The sequence below is a fragment of the Triticum dicoccoides genome, chromosome 5A (assembly GCF_002162155.2).
Source record: "Triticum dicoccoides isolate Atlit2015 ecotype Zavitan chromosome 5A, WEW_v2.0, whole genome shotgun sequence".
Classification (NCBI taxonomy): Eukaryota; Viridiplantae; Streptophyta; class Magnoliopsida; order Poales; family Poaceae; genus Triticum; species Triticum dicoccoides.
The window spans coordinates 155,258,598-155,272,150 of NC_041388.1; the positions used below are offsets into that span (position 1 = coordinate 155,258,598).

The 13,553-nt window shown below is 42.0% G+C and overlaps 1 protein-coding gene across 1 annotated transcript; it reads right to left on the minus strand.

Moving 5' to 3' along the window:
- Positions 1–1,869: 1,869 nt before the first annotated feature.
- LOC119300619 lies at positions 1,870–5,132 on the minus strand. Its single transcript, XM_037577522.1, has 4 exons — positions 4,832–5,132; positions 4,624–4,703; positions 2,923–3,115; positions 1,870–2,390 (listed from the first exon to the last, which is right to left on the minus strand). The coding sequence occupies exons 2-4, from the start codon at positions 4,675–4,677 to the stop codon at positions 2,260–2,262; spliced, it is 378 nt and encodes a 125-aa protein (XP_037433419.1). The 5' UTR covers positions 4,678–4,703; positions 4,832–5,132; the 3' UTR covers positions 1,870–2,259.
- Between the last annotated feature and the right edge of the window lie 8,421 nt (positions 5,133–13,553).

Here is a 13,553-nt window from a genome sequence, read left to right on the forward strand (position 1 = left end):
GAAAGGGGGAAGGGAGAGGGAAGAGAAGGAAAGGGGGGGCGCCCCCTCCCCTGGTCCAATTCGGACTCCCCATGGGAGGGGGGTGCGGCCACCCCTTGTGGGATGCCTCCCCTCTCCCCTATGGCCCATGTAGGCCCAAATATTTCCCCGGGGGGTTCCGGTAACCCCTCGGTACTTCGATAAATATCCAAAATGTCCCGAAACCATTCCGGTGTCCGAATACCTTCATACAGTATATCAATCTTTACCTCTTGACCATTTCGAGACTCCTCGTCATGTCTGTGATCTCATCCGGGACTTCGAACAAACTTCGGTCATCAAAACACATAACTCATAATACAAATCGTCATCGAACGTTAAGCGCGCGGACCCTACGGGTTCGAGAACTATGTAGACATGACCGAGACACATCTCCGGTCAATAACCAATAGCGGAACCTGGATGCTCATATTGGTTCCTACATATTCTACGAAGATCTTTATCGGTCAAATCACAATGACAACATACGTAATTCCCTTTGTCATCGGTATGTTACTTGCCTGAGATTCGATCGTCGGTATCCTTATACCTAGTTCAATCTCGTTACCGCCAAGTCTCTTTACTCATTCTATAATGCATCATCCCGTAACTAACTCATTAGTCACATTGCTTGCAAGGCTTATCGTGATGTGTATTACCGAGAGGGCCCAGAGATACCTCTCCGATACTCGGAGTGACAAATCCTAATCTCGATCTATGCCAATCCAACAGACACCTTTGGAGACACCTGTAGAGCATCTTTATAATAACCCAGTTACGTTGTGACGTTTGATAGCACACAAGGTGTTCCTCCGGTATTCGGGAGTTGCATAATCTCATAGTCAAAGGAATATGTATAAGTCATGAAGAAAGCAATAACAATAAAACTTAACGATCATTATGCTAAGCTAACGGATGGGTCATGTCCATCCCGTTCATCAAATGGAAACACATGTCTATGGTCGGGAAACTTAACCATCTTTGATTAACGAGCTAGTCAAGTAGAGGCATACCAGGGACACTCTGTTTTGTCTATGTATTCACACAAGTATCAAGTTTCCGGTTAATACAATTCTAGCATGAATAATAAACATTTATCATGATATAAGGAAATATAAATAACAACTTTATATTGCCTCTAGGGCATATTTCCTTCAGTTTGTACCAGTAGCTATGTGTTTAATCTCTCTCTCGTGTTCTTGAGATGTCACGATCTTGATGTATCGCGGTCTTTGTTGATATAGTTGGATCATATGGTGTTTTCCCCTCTCTATCTTGTTGTGAATTGAGTTTTCCCTTTGAGATTCCATTTTATCGGATTGAATACTTTTATGGATTTAAAAACACTTGATGTATGTCTTGGTATGAATACCTGTGATGACAACGGGGTATCATATTGATTCACTTGATATATGTTTTGGCACTCAATTTGCGGATTCTCGAGATGACATTGGGGTAATCTATGCATAGGGGTTGATCCACGTTCTCATTTTTGTTTCTCTGGTAGAAATCTTGGGGCACTTTTTGAGATTCTTTGTATTGGATTGAGTATTGTTTGATGCTAATCAACTCACGAATACTCGCGGTGGAACATACAACACAAGTAGCAAGAAAAAAAAGGGATTTTTGGCCCAAAATGACTGTTCCAGGGCACGGCCGCAGTTTTTAGCCATCTGTTGCATGTTGCCTGTTGGAGATGCTCTTACAAATTTATACTCTCGCCGTAAAGAAATATAAGAGCGTTTAGATCACTACGTTTAAGAGCGTTTAGATCACTACGTTAGTGATTTAAACATAGTGATCTAAGCGCTTTTATATTTCTTTACGGAGGGAGTACAACATAACCAGAAATACAACAAAAACGTTTCATGCCACAACCATATCATATTGATGTTCTGGTCAGCATTAACAAAATAAGAACATCATCGATTTCAGTGCCATGAAGACCTACTGCTCTAGACCATGCTTGAGCCAAGAACAACTCAAGCTGATATGCAAGAAGCAGATCTTATACAGGAACCATCTGCACATATACTTATCCACTTCAGGTAACATCGGGTTACTTACTATTCCACAAACCTATATTATAAGATGAAAAAGGAATACAAAACAAGGGTAGAGAGACGGGTTGGACACGGAGCATACTGCTCCTACATTGTGGGGATAGCGCGGTTGTAGTGCCCGTAAGGCAGATAATCTGGGGGATAGCTCGGCGCGGTGTTCCGGCACGGCCAGCGAGCATCAAGGTTCCAGCTTCAGGGAGACAACTCGGGACTGTCGGTTCCGCTTTGCCGCCCTCACAAACACCACGGATAGGCACGATGGTGCCCACCATGGCCTCCGGACTTCTTGCTCCCCTTTCAGGCAGGCAACTGTGGATCAAATTAGCAGAGTCAGACAGAGCAATCTTCTAAGTGTGGACACACAACCAATGGAGTATGATGTTCATCTATCAATAAAATACAACAGATCTAGGTATTGAATAATGTCAAATTCATTTATGTTGCTCATTTACACCAAACCAAGATGCTGAAAAGAACCGATCTATATATTAGCATCATAAACTTGCGGCCAAAAAATGTATTTACTGATGAAAGCTAACAGAACAGAAAGCAAATTGGCAGCTGAACCGTGCTGGCACAACTGTTTTCCACAAGACTCAGCTCAGACTCTTAAGCTTTTATGTAGCATGAAGAGGCAGTACCAACTAATTGAGCTTGAGCTCAAAAAGAAAAGAGCAGTGGTGAGAGAAATAGGTTTGCACTCCGATTGACTGCATGGTGCATCATACAGTCAAATGAAAACTAATGAGCAAAATATGAAGGAATCAAGTACTGAAATGGTTATCACGGTAGCAGAGATGATTTATAGATGCTCTCAAGGAAGAAACGGGAATATACCAACCTTTAATGCGCCTCAACTCTTTGCACAATGTGATAAAGTCTCCCCATTTCATATGGCACCGCCTGATAAACCGCAGAATCTGCTCGGTAGTAAACATCGACAAGCTCTCTAGATACTCTCCATTGACACTATTTTCTTCAAAAACTTGTCTGTAGCCACCAAGATTTATCTCTTCAAGCCACAAGCCGACATCCTGAAAGAAAACAATAACCTTATTAGGTGAATACCCTTTAGCTTTTGCATCTGATAGTGGTTCAAATTTAAATCAGAAGACAGATGGGTAGCTAGATCAGTTAGAACAAATGCAGACAGTCAAACATAAAGAATGAATTAAGAAATAAATTTAGAGTAAATGCCCTTTAAGAGGGTTGAATGAAATGCCTATCTAAATTTAAAGTGACCAAACCCAGATCATACCAATGGCTACTGGTGATTGGGAAAAAATAATGCAGATCTAAATAGTAACCAACTTGTGGGCATGTCAAGCAAGCATACATCTCTGAGCACGCAGAACACTGAGATGGTCCACTCCAAAGAAAAATAAAACAGCACCAACCACTCCCAAGCATTGCTGGAGCACTCTGCTTAGTCCTCCAGCCTTACCTGCATTTTCCCCCACAAAATCGCGTTGCTTAGTTTGGGAAAACTTCCTAGCATGGCTATTTTACCAACTAAACTAGCTGCCTTGTGAAGCAATTCTAGGAGTGATTGTAGTTTTGTAGTGTGGTCTATTATTTTAGCGAAATAGAGCTAGGATTGCCGGCAGAAGTCCTTTAGCCAATTTTCCACTCCATATTGCCAGTTTTTCAGAAGACAGGAGCGCCTTAAAGGTGCGAAAGAAATGATCATTCAAGAAGGCAATCTTTTTTCCTAAATCCAAACAATACGTAGCAATTTAACAAAGGACTCAGACCTCATTATGCTAAAATTTAGGAGCTAGTTTGAAATCTTACCAATAGAACGAAAAGGTAGAATACGTCCCAAACGACATGGCATAAAAAACCGTTCCCAGGGATCTATGGTTCATCTCATCAAAGTTAAGACCGGCTTCATCCAAGTATCAAACACAACACGTGGTCAATACAAGACACACCAAAGTAAGGCTCAATTATAGCCCAATCCCATTCTGGCTCAGTCCCAGGCCTGAGTACAATGCAGCCTGGGAAATGTTGCAGAAGTGATATATAGTACTCATGGTTGGACGAGTATCACTTGGTTAATCAAACTGTTGATATTGGTTTAATTATTTGCCATAATGATGAAGCAACAGGGAACCAAGTATCACTTTCACCTCATGAGCTCACCATACCCCCTCACTATGGTACGTTTAAGAGAATGGGTCAGGCATACGGAGAGGAGTAGTTAGGTACTCACGAATATTTATCCTTTGCATATAGTTGAGTAGAAACCACGATCAAGCGTCACACTAGATCAGCAAACGGGTTCCTAATAGTGGACTAAATTATCTCAAAAAGGGTCAAGGACAAACAAGATAAAACTAAAGAACTAAAACACTGCCCACAAAATCGACAAAGGGTTGTAGGGGCAAATTTGTATGAATCCTAAGAAGGAATCGGACTGTCAAAGCTCCTAGGAATATTTACGAAGTAAGCTGCAGAACGAAAATACAGTGAATTTCAAGAAAGTTGGCATTCAAGTAACAACGGAAAGAGGAAAACCAGCGTCACTACAGATTAGCACCTCGACAGTCCATATGAAGAAATCAAGCGGCTCCGGAGACTTCCCACGGCTCATCTCCCTCCTCCCGTTAGCCAACTCCACTGCAAGACCCAACCCAAGGTTTAGTGTCAGATCTAGATGATGTGGCGCGTGCGCACCGGCGCACCCAACATTAGCTCAAGTTAGTTCAAGGCTAATAATTCCTTAATGAATAACCAAAACCTCATACCGAAAGAAACGATGCCCGAGACCGCGGACGGGGTGGAGACGGCAGGGACGCGACGGGAGTAGAAGGGGAACGGCGATGGAGTCGAGATGAGCGTGAGAGGTGGAGGAGTTGGGTGGGTGAGGCGCGGCGGTGAAGGGAAGCTACGGCACGATGGGGGATATAGAGCACGGTGGTGGTGGACTGTAGGAGAGGATTGGAGCTTGAGTAGAGCAGAACAGGAGAGCAGCGTTGGGGAAAGAGGAAGGGATCGGGGTGGGAGGAAGAGGAAAGCTACGGGAGTGAGGATAGGATAAGTCAGCTGCTGCACAGAGATGGATTGTGACGGCTGGGATTGTTTGGCCGACATGATTGGTGGTAGATGTTGGGGATATATTTCACTAGAAATGAAAAACTACATAAATTTGTTGGTTTCATCCAAGTCTACTGATATTTGTAAATTTGTCTAAATTGACGAGTCACACCTCAAAAAAAATTGTAACAGTTTCTCTATTTTTTTATCGGAAAGGTTTTTTCCATCCCATTTTTATAGAAACATAGAACAACATCCAACATATCATCATTGTACAGCTCTCAGGTAAAGCGAATAGTTGCATCAGAATTACATAAACTGGCCCTAAGCCGGGACAAAGAGCGTCCAACCAACACATAACAAAATAACCCTATAGGAAATCTTCAGTAGTTGTTTGCATGTAGCTCGTCGTCCTTCCCAGGTGAATCATCAGACCCGGGTGATCCTCAACAGTTCTCCTTTTTGATGGTCTAGGATGAGCATGCATCGTAGTAGTAACGCAGATTGTTGATCGTCCAAAAAGGATCCTCCATTGATGAAGTCGGTTGCTTGCTCTTCCTAACAACAATCTGACATCGCGCCAAACAAATTCCTAAAAACAATGCTCATTACGGATAGTCAGCGGGGCCCACAAGACAGCTACTCAAAACATGCTAAACACATAAGTCTTTTTTATTAGCACACCACATGATAGCCCACTCCCTAAAATTATGAGGCATGCATCTTTTCAGATATTCGTCTAAGCATTCCTGGACATACTTAGCTGCAACACAGTCAAAGAACACATGATAAGTTCTTTCACCACAACATTGTATGGTTATATCCTCAATTCTTGCCGCTTAGAAAGGTTATCTTGAGTAAGGATTCAATTGTGTAGCACCAACCAAAAAAATATGAAATTTAGGAGGAACATGGATCTTCCATAAATATTTCCAAAAGGGGCAAAAATCCTACCAAAATTACTCGGCTGGTAAAATTTTTTTGCAGAATATAACCCAGGCGGATGTAGAAACCATCTAGGGCTATCAGTCATGCTTCCAAGAAACAGCAATAATTTATTAAGGACATGAGATCATTCCACCTTGGAAGAAACTCAGGACCAACACAGCCCCTCAAAGTGAGTTCAAGCTTCCTTCCACCCTAGACATGAGCCACTATGCAATTTTGTTGGTGACAAATGGCAAACACATCAAAAAACCCAGTTTCGAGAAAACAATCTTCTATTGGAAAATCATGCGAGAAAATTATGTGTTGACCATTTCCTACAACTTATCTAAAGAAAGGTCTAGCAACGGTAAGAACCGAATTAGGCCTTTCCAAAAAGGATGGGCTACTCCAGGTTTAGACCAAAGAACCTTTGATTTATTAGTCTTGTATTTATGATCCACAAGGATCTTCCCATTTTTGTTCTCACAAGTATAGGGGATCAATCGTGGTCCTTTCCATAAGTAAGAGTGTCAGACCCAATGAGGAACAAAAAGAATTAATAAGTGTTTTCAGCAAGGTATTCTCTGCAAGTGTTGTAAGATAGTAGTAACATTAACAAGCAATAAGTAACACAAGTAGCAAGGTGCAGCAAGTGGCCCAATCCTTAATATTTCTAAGGATAAGCCGGATGTACTTCCTATAGTGATTAAAGTGCTCTTGAGGACACACGGGGATTCATCTAGTTACTTGCATCATGTTACATTGATATGTGTTCATTGCTTTAATAAATTCTTATGTGGGTGGACCTGTGCTAAGGTGTTGTTCTTACTTGAACAAACAACCTACTTATGATTACCCCTTCTCGCAAGCATCCACAACTACAATAGATGAATTAAGATAAATCTAACCATAGCATTAAACGAAAGGATCCAAATCAGCCCCTTACAAAAAAGCTCTTAAACTGTGATTTAGGCTTCTGTCACTGCCGCAACCCATCATCTACTAACTACTCCCATAATGCCTTCCCCTAGGCCCAAACATGGTGAAGTGCTATGTAGTCGACGTTCACATGACACCACTAGAGGAAGAACAACATAACACATCATCAAAATATTGAACGAATACCAACTTCACATGATTACACTTAACAAGACTTCTCCCATGTCCTCAAGAACAAACAGAAAAACTCACGAAGCCTGTTTATGTTCATGATCAGAGGAGATAAATATGTAACTGACAATCTGAACATATAATATTCCAACAAGTAAACCAACTAGCAGAAGGAAATATGCCCTAGATGCAATAATAAAGTTGTTATTTATATTTCCTTATATCATGATAAATTTTTATTATTCATGCTAGAATTGTATTAACCGGAAACTTAGTACATGTGTGAATACATAGACAAACAAAGTGTCCCTAGTATGCCTCTACTAGACTAGCTCGTTAATCAAAGATGGTTAAGTTTCCTAACCATAGACATGTGTTGTCACTTGATGAACGAGATCACATCATTAGAGAATGATGTGATGGACAAGACCCATCCGTTAGCTTAGCATAATGATCATTTAGTTTTATTGCTATTGCTTTCTTCATGACTTATACATGTTCCTCTGACTATGAGATTATGCAACTCTCGACTACCAGAGGAAAACCTTGTGTGCTATCAAACATCACAACATAACTGGGTGACTATAAAGATGCTCTACAGGTGTCTCCAATGGTGTTTGTTGAGTTGGTATAGATCGAGATTAGGATTTGTCACTCCGTGTATCGGAGAGGTGTCTCTGGGCCCTCTCAGTAATGCACATCACTATGAGCCTTGCAAGCAATGTGACTAATGAGTTAGTTACGGGATGATGCATTGCGGAACGAGTAAAGAGACTTGCCGGTGACGAGATTGAACTAGGTATGATGACACCGACGATCGAATCTCGGGCAAGTAACATACCAATGACAAAGGGAACAACGTATGTTGTTATGCGGTTTGACCGATAAAGATCTCCGTAGAATATGTAGGAACCAATATGAGCATCCAGGTTCCGCTATTGGTTATTGACCGGAGATGTGTCTCGGTCATGTCTACATAGTTCTCGAACCCGTAGGGTCTGCACGCTTAACGTTCGATGACGATTTGTATTATGAGTTATGTGATTTGATGACCGAAGTTTGTTCGGAGTCCCGAATGAGATCACGGACATGAAGAGGAGTCTCAAAATGGTTGAGAGGTAAAGATCGATATATTGGAAGGTTATATTCGGACACCGGAATGGTTCTGAAGTGTTTCGGGTATTTTTCGGAGTACCGGGAGGTTACCAGAACCCCCCGGGAAGTAGTGGGCCTTAATGGGCTTTAGGGGAAAGGAGAGAAGGGCCTCAAGGGGTGGCCGCCCCCCCATGGCTGGTCCGAATTGTACTAGGAGGGGGAGCCCCCTCCTTCCTTCTCCTCTCTTCCTCCTTCCCTCCTTCTCCTAGTTGGAATAGGAAAGGGGGATCCTACTTGGACCGGGAGTCCAAGTAGGACTCCCCCCTTTGGCGTGCCCCCCTTGGGCCAGCCTCCTCTTCCCCCTCCTTTATATATGTGGGAGGGGGCACCCCAAAGGCACAACAAGTCTTCTCTTAGCCGTGTGCGGTGCCCCCCTCCACAATCACACACCTCAGTCATATCGTTGTAGTGCTTAGGCGAAGCTCTACGCCGGTAACTTCATCATCACCGTCAACACGCCGTCGTGCTGATGAAACTCTCCCTCATCCTCAACTGGATCAAGAGCTCGAGGGACGTCATCGTGTTGAACGTGTGCTGAACACGGAGATGTCGTACGTTCGGTGCTAGGATCGGTTGGATCGCGAAGACGTTCGAATACATCAACCGCATTACGAAACGCTTCCGCTTTCGGTCTACGAGGGTACATGGACACACTCTCCCCTCTCGTTGCTATGCATCACCTAGATAGATCTTGCATGATCGTAGGAATTTTTTTGAAATACTGCGTTCCCCAACAGTGGCATCCGAGCCAGGTCTATGCGTAGATGTTATATTCACGAGTAGAACACAAAGAGTTGTGGGCGATAATAGTCATACTGCTTACCACCAACGTCTTACTTTGATTCGGCGGTATTGTTGGATGAAGTGGCCCGGACCGACATTACATGACCGCGTTCATGAGACTGGTTCTACTGACGTGCTTCTCACACAGGTGGCTGGCGGGTGTCTGTTTCTCCAACTTTAGTTGAATCGAGTTTGACTACAGCCGGTCCTTGTTGAAGGTTAAAACAACATACTTGACGAAAAATCATTGTGGTTTTGATGCGTAGGTAAGAACGGTTCTTGCTAGAAGCCCATAGCAGCCACGTAAAACTTGCAACAACAAAGTAGAGGACGTCCAACTTGTTTTTGCAGGGCATGTTGTGATGTGATATGGTCAAGATGTGATGAGATATAAATAGTTGTATGAGATGATCATGTTTTGAAAAAGTTATCAGCAACTGGCAGGAGCCTTATGGTTGTCGCTTTATTATATGAAATGCAATCGCCATGTAATTGTTTTACTTTATCACTAAGCGGTAGCGATAGTCGTAGAAGCAATAATTGGCGAGACGACAATGATGCTACGATGGAGATCAAGGTGTCAAGCCGGTGACGATGGTGATCATGATGGTGCTTTGGAGATGGAGATCAAAAGGCAGAAGATGATGATGGCCATATCATATCACTTATTTTGATTACATGTGATGTTTATGCTTTATGCATCTTATTTTGCTTAGTACGGCAGTAGCATTATAAGATGATCCCTCACTAAATTTCAAGGTATAAGTGTTGTCCCTGAGTATGCACCGTTGCTACAGTTCGTCGTGCCGAGACACCACATGATGATCAGGGGTGATAAGCTCTACGTTCACATACAACAGGTGCAAGCCAGTTTTGCATGTGCAGAATACTCAGGTTAAACTTGACAAGCCTAGCATATGCAGGTATGGCCTCGGAACACTAAGACCGAAAGGTCGAACGTGAATCATATAGTAGATATGATCGACATAGTGATGTTTACCATTAAAAACTACTCCATCTCACGTGATGATCGGACATGGTTTAGTTGATATGGATCACGTGATCATTTAGATGACTAGAGGGATGTCTATCTAAGTGGGAGTTCTTAAGTAATATGATTAATTGAACTTTAATTTATCATGAACTTAGTACTTGATAGTATTTGCATGTCTATGTTGTTGTAGATCAATGGCATGTGCTACCGTTCCTTTGAATTTTAATGCGTTCGTGGAGAAAGCTAAGTTGAAAGATGATGGTAGCAACCACACGGAATGGGTCCGTAACTTGAGGATTATCCTCATTGCTGCATAGAAGAATTACGTCATGGAAGCACCGATAGGTGCAAGACCCGCTGCAGGAGCAACTCCAGATGTTATGAACGTCTGGCAGAGCAAAGTTGATGACTACTCGATAGTTCAGTGTGCCATGCTTTACGGCTTAGAAACAGGACTTCAAAGACATTTTGAACGTCATGGAGCATATGAGATATTCCAGGAGTTGAAGTTAATATTTCAAGCAAATGCCCGAATTGAGAGATATGAAGTCTCCAATAAGTTCTATAGCTGCAAGATGGAGGAGAATAGTTCTGTCAGTGAACATATACTCAGAATGTCTGGGTACCACAATCACTTGACTCGACTGGGAGTTAATGTTCCTGATGATAGTGTCATTGACAGAGTTCTTCAATCACTACCACCAAGCTACAAAAGCTTTGTGATGAACTATAATATGCAATGGATGGATAAGACAATTCCCGAGCTCTTCGCGATGCTAAAGGCTGTGGAGGTAGAAATCAAGAAGGAGCATCAAGTGTTGATGGTTAACAAGACCATTAGTTTCAAGAAAAAGGGCAAAGGGAAGAAGGGGAACTTCAAAATGGCAAGCAAGCTGCTGCTCAAGTGAAGAAGCCCAAGTCTGGACCTAAGCCTAAGACTGAGTGCTTCTACTTCAAAGGGACTGGTCACTCGAAGCGGAACTGCCCCAAGTATTTGGCGGATAAGAAGGATGGCAAAGTGATGTGTACCTTACTAATGCTCATAGTAGCACCTGGGTATTTGATACTGGTTTTGTTGCTCATATTTGCAACTCGAAATAGGGGCTACGGATTAAACAAAGTTTGGCCAAGGATGAGGTGACGATGCGCGTGGGAAATGGTTCCAAAGTCGATGTGATCGTCGTCGGCATGGTACCTCTACATCTACCGTCGGGATTAGTTTTAGACCTAAGTAATTGTTATTTGGTGCCAGTGTTGAGCATGAACATTATATCTGGATCTTGTTTGATGCGAGACGGTTATTCATTTAAATCAGAGAATAATGGTTGTTCTATTTATATGAGTAATATATTTTATGATCATGCACCCTTGATGAGTGGTCTATTTTTGTTGAATCTCGATAGTAATGATAAACATATTCATAATATTGAAGCCAAAAGATGCAAGTTTAATAATGATAGTGCAACTTATTTTTGGCATTGCCGTTTAGGTCATATTGGTGTAAAGCACATGAAGAGACTCAATGTTGATGGGCTTTTGGAATCACTTTATTATGAATCACTTGATGCTTGCGAACCATGCCTCATGGGCAAGATGACTAAGACTCCATTCTCCAGAACAATGGAGCGAGCAACTGACTTATTGGAAATAATACATATTGATGTATGCAGTCCGATGAGTGTTGAGGCTCGCGGTGGGTATCATTATTTTCTGACCTTCACATATGATTTGAGCAGATATGGGTATATCTACTTGATGAAACATAAGTCTGAAACATTTGAAAAGTTCAAAGAATTTTAGAGTGAAGTGGAAAATCATCGTAACAAGAAAATAAAGTTTCTACGATCTGATCGTGGAGGTGAATATTTGAGTTGCGAGTTTGGTCTTCATTTGAAACAATGTGGAATAGTTTCGCGACTCACGCCACCTGGAACACCACAGCGTAATGGCATGTCCGAACGTCGTAACCGTACTTTATTAGATATGGTGCGATCTATGAGGTCTCTTACTGATTTACCGCTATCGTTTTGGGGTTATGCTTTAGAGCCGGCTCCATTCATGTTAAATAGGGCACCATCTAAATCTGTTGAGATGACACCATATGAACTATGGTTTGGCAAGAAACCTAAGCTGTCGTTTCTTAAAGTTTGGGGCTGCGATGCTTATGTCAAAAAGATTCAACCTGATAAGCTTGAACCCAAATTGGAGAAATGTGTCTTCATAGGATACCCAAAGGAAACTGTTCGGTACACCTTCTATCACAGATCCAAAGGCAAGATATTCGTTGCTAAGAATGGATCCTTTCTAGAGAAGGAGTTTCTCTCGAAAGAAGTGAGTAGGAGGAAAGTAGAAATTGATGAGGTAATTGTACATTCTCCCTTATTGGAAAGTAGTTCGTCACAGAAATCAGTTCCAGTGACTCCTACACCAATCAGTGAGGAAGCTAATGATGATGATCATGAAACTATTGATCAAGTTACTACCAAACCTCGTAGGTCAACCAGAGTACGATCTGCACCAGAGTGGTACAGTAATCTTGTTCTAGAGGTCATGTTACTTGACCATGACGAACCTACAAACTATGAGGAAGCGATGATGAGCCCAGATTCCGCGAGATGGCTTGAGGCCATGAAATCTGAGATGGGATCCGTGTATGAGAACAAAGTGTGGACTTTGGTTGACTTGCCCGATGATCGCCAAGCCATAGAGTATAAATGGATCTTTAAAAAGAAGACTGACGCTGACAGTAATGTTACTATCTACAAAGCTCGACTTGTTGCGAAAGGTTTTCGACAAGTTCAAGGAGTTGACTACGATGAGACCTTCTCACCCGTAGCGATGCTTAAGTCTGTCCGAATCATGTTAGCAATTGCCACATTTTATGATTATGAAATTTGGCAAATGGATGTCAAAACTGCATTCCTTAATGGATATCTTAAAGAAGAGTTGTATATGATGCAACCAGAAGGTTTTGTCGATCCAAAAGGTGCTAACAAAGTGTGCAAGCTCCAGCGATCCATTTATGGACTGGTGCAAGCCTCTTGGAGTTGGAATATACACTTTGATAGTGTGATCAAAGTATATGGTTTTATACAGACTTTTGGAGAAGCCTGCATTTACAAGAAAGTAGGTGGGAGCTCTGTAGCATTTCTAATATTATATGTGGATGACATATTGTTGATTGGAAATAATACATAATTTCTAGATATCATAAAAGGATACTTGAATAAGAATTTTTCAATGAAAGACCTCGGTGAAGCTGCTTATATATTGGGCATCAAGATCCATAGAGATAGATCAAGACGCTTAATTGGACATTCACAAAGCACATACCTTGATAAAGTTTTGAAGAAGTTCAAAATGGATCAGTCAAAGAAAGGGTTCTTGCCTGTGTTACAAGGTGTGAAGTTGACTCAGACTCAATGCCCGACCACTGAAGAAGATAGAGAGAAAATGAAAGTCAT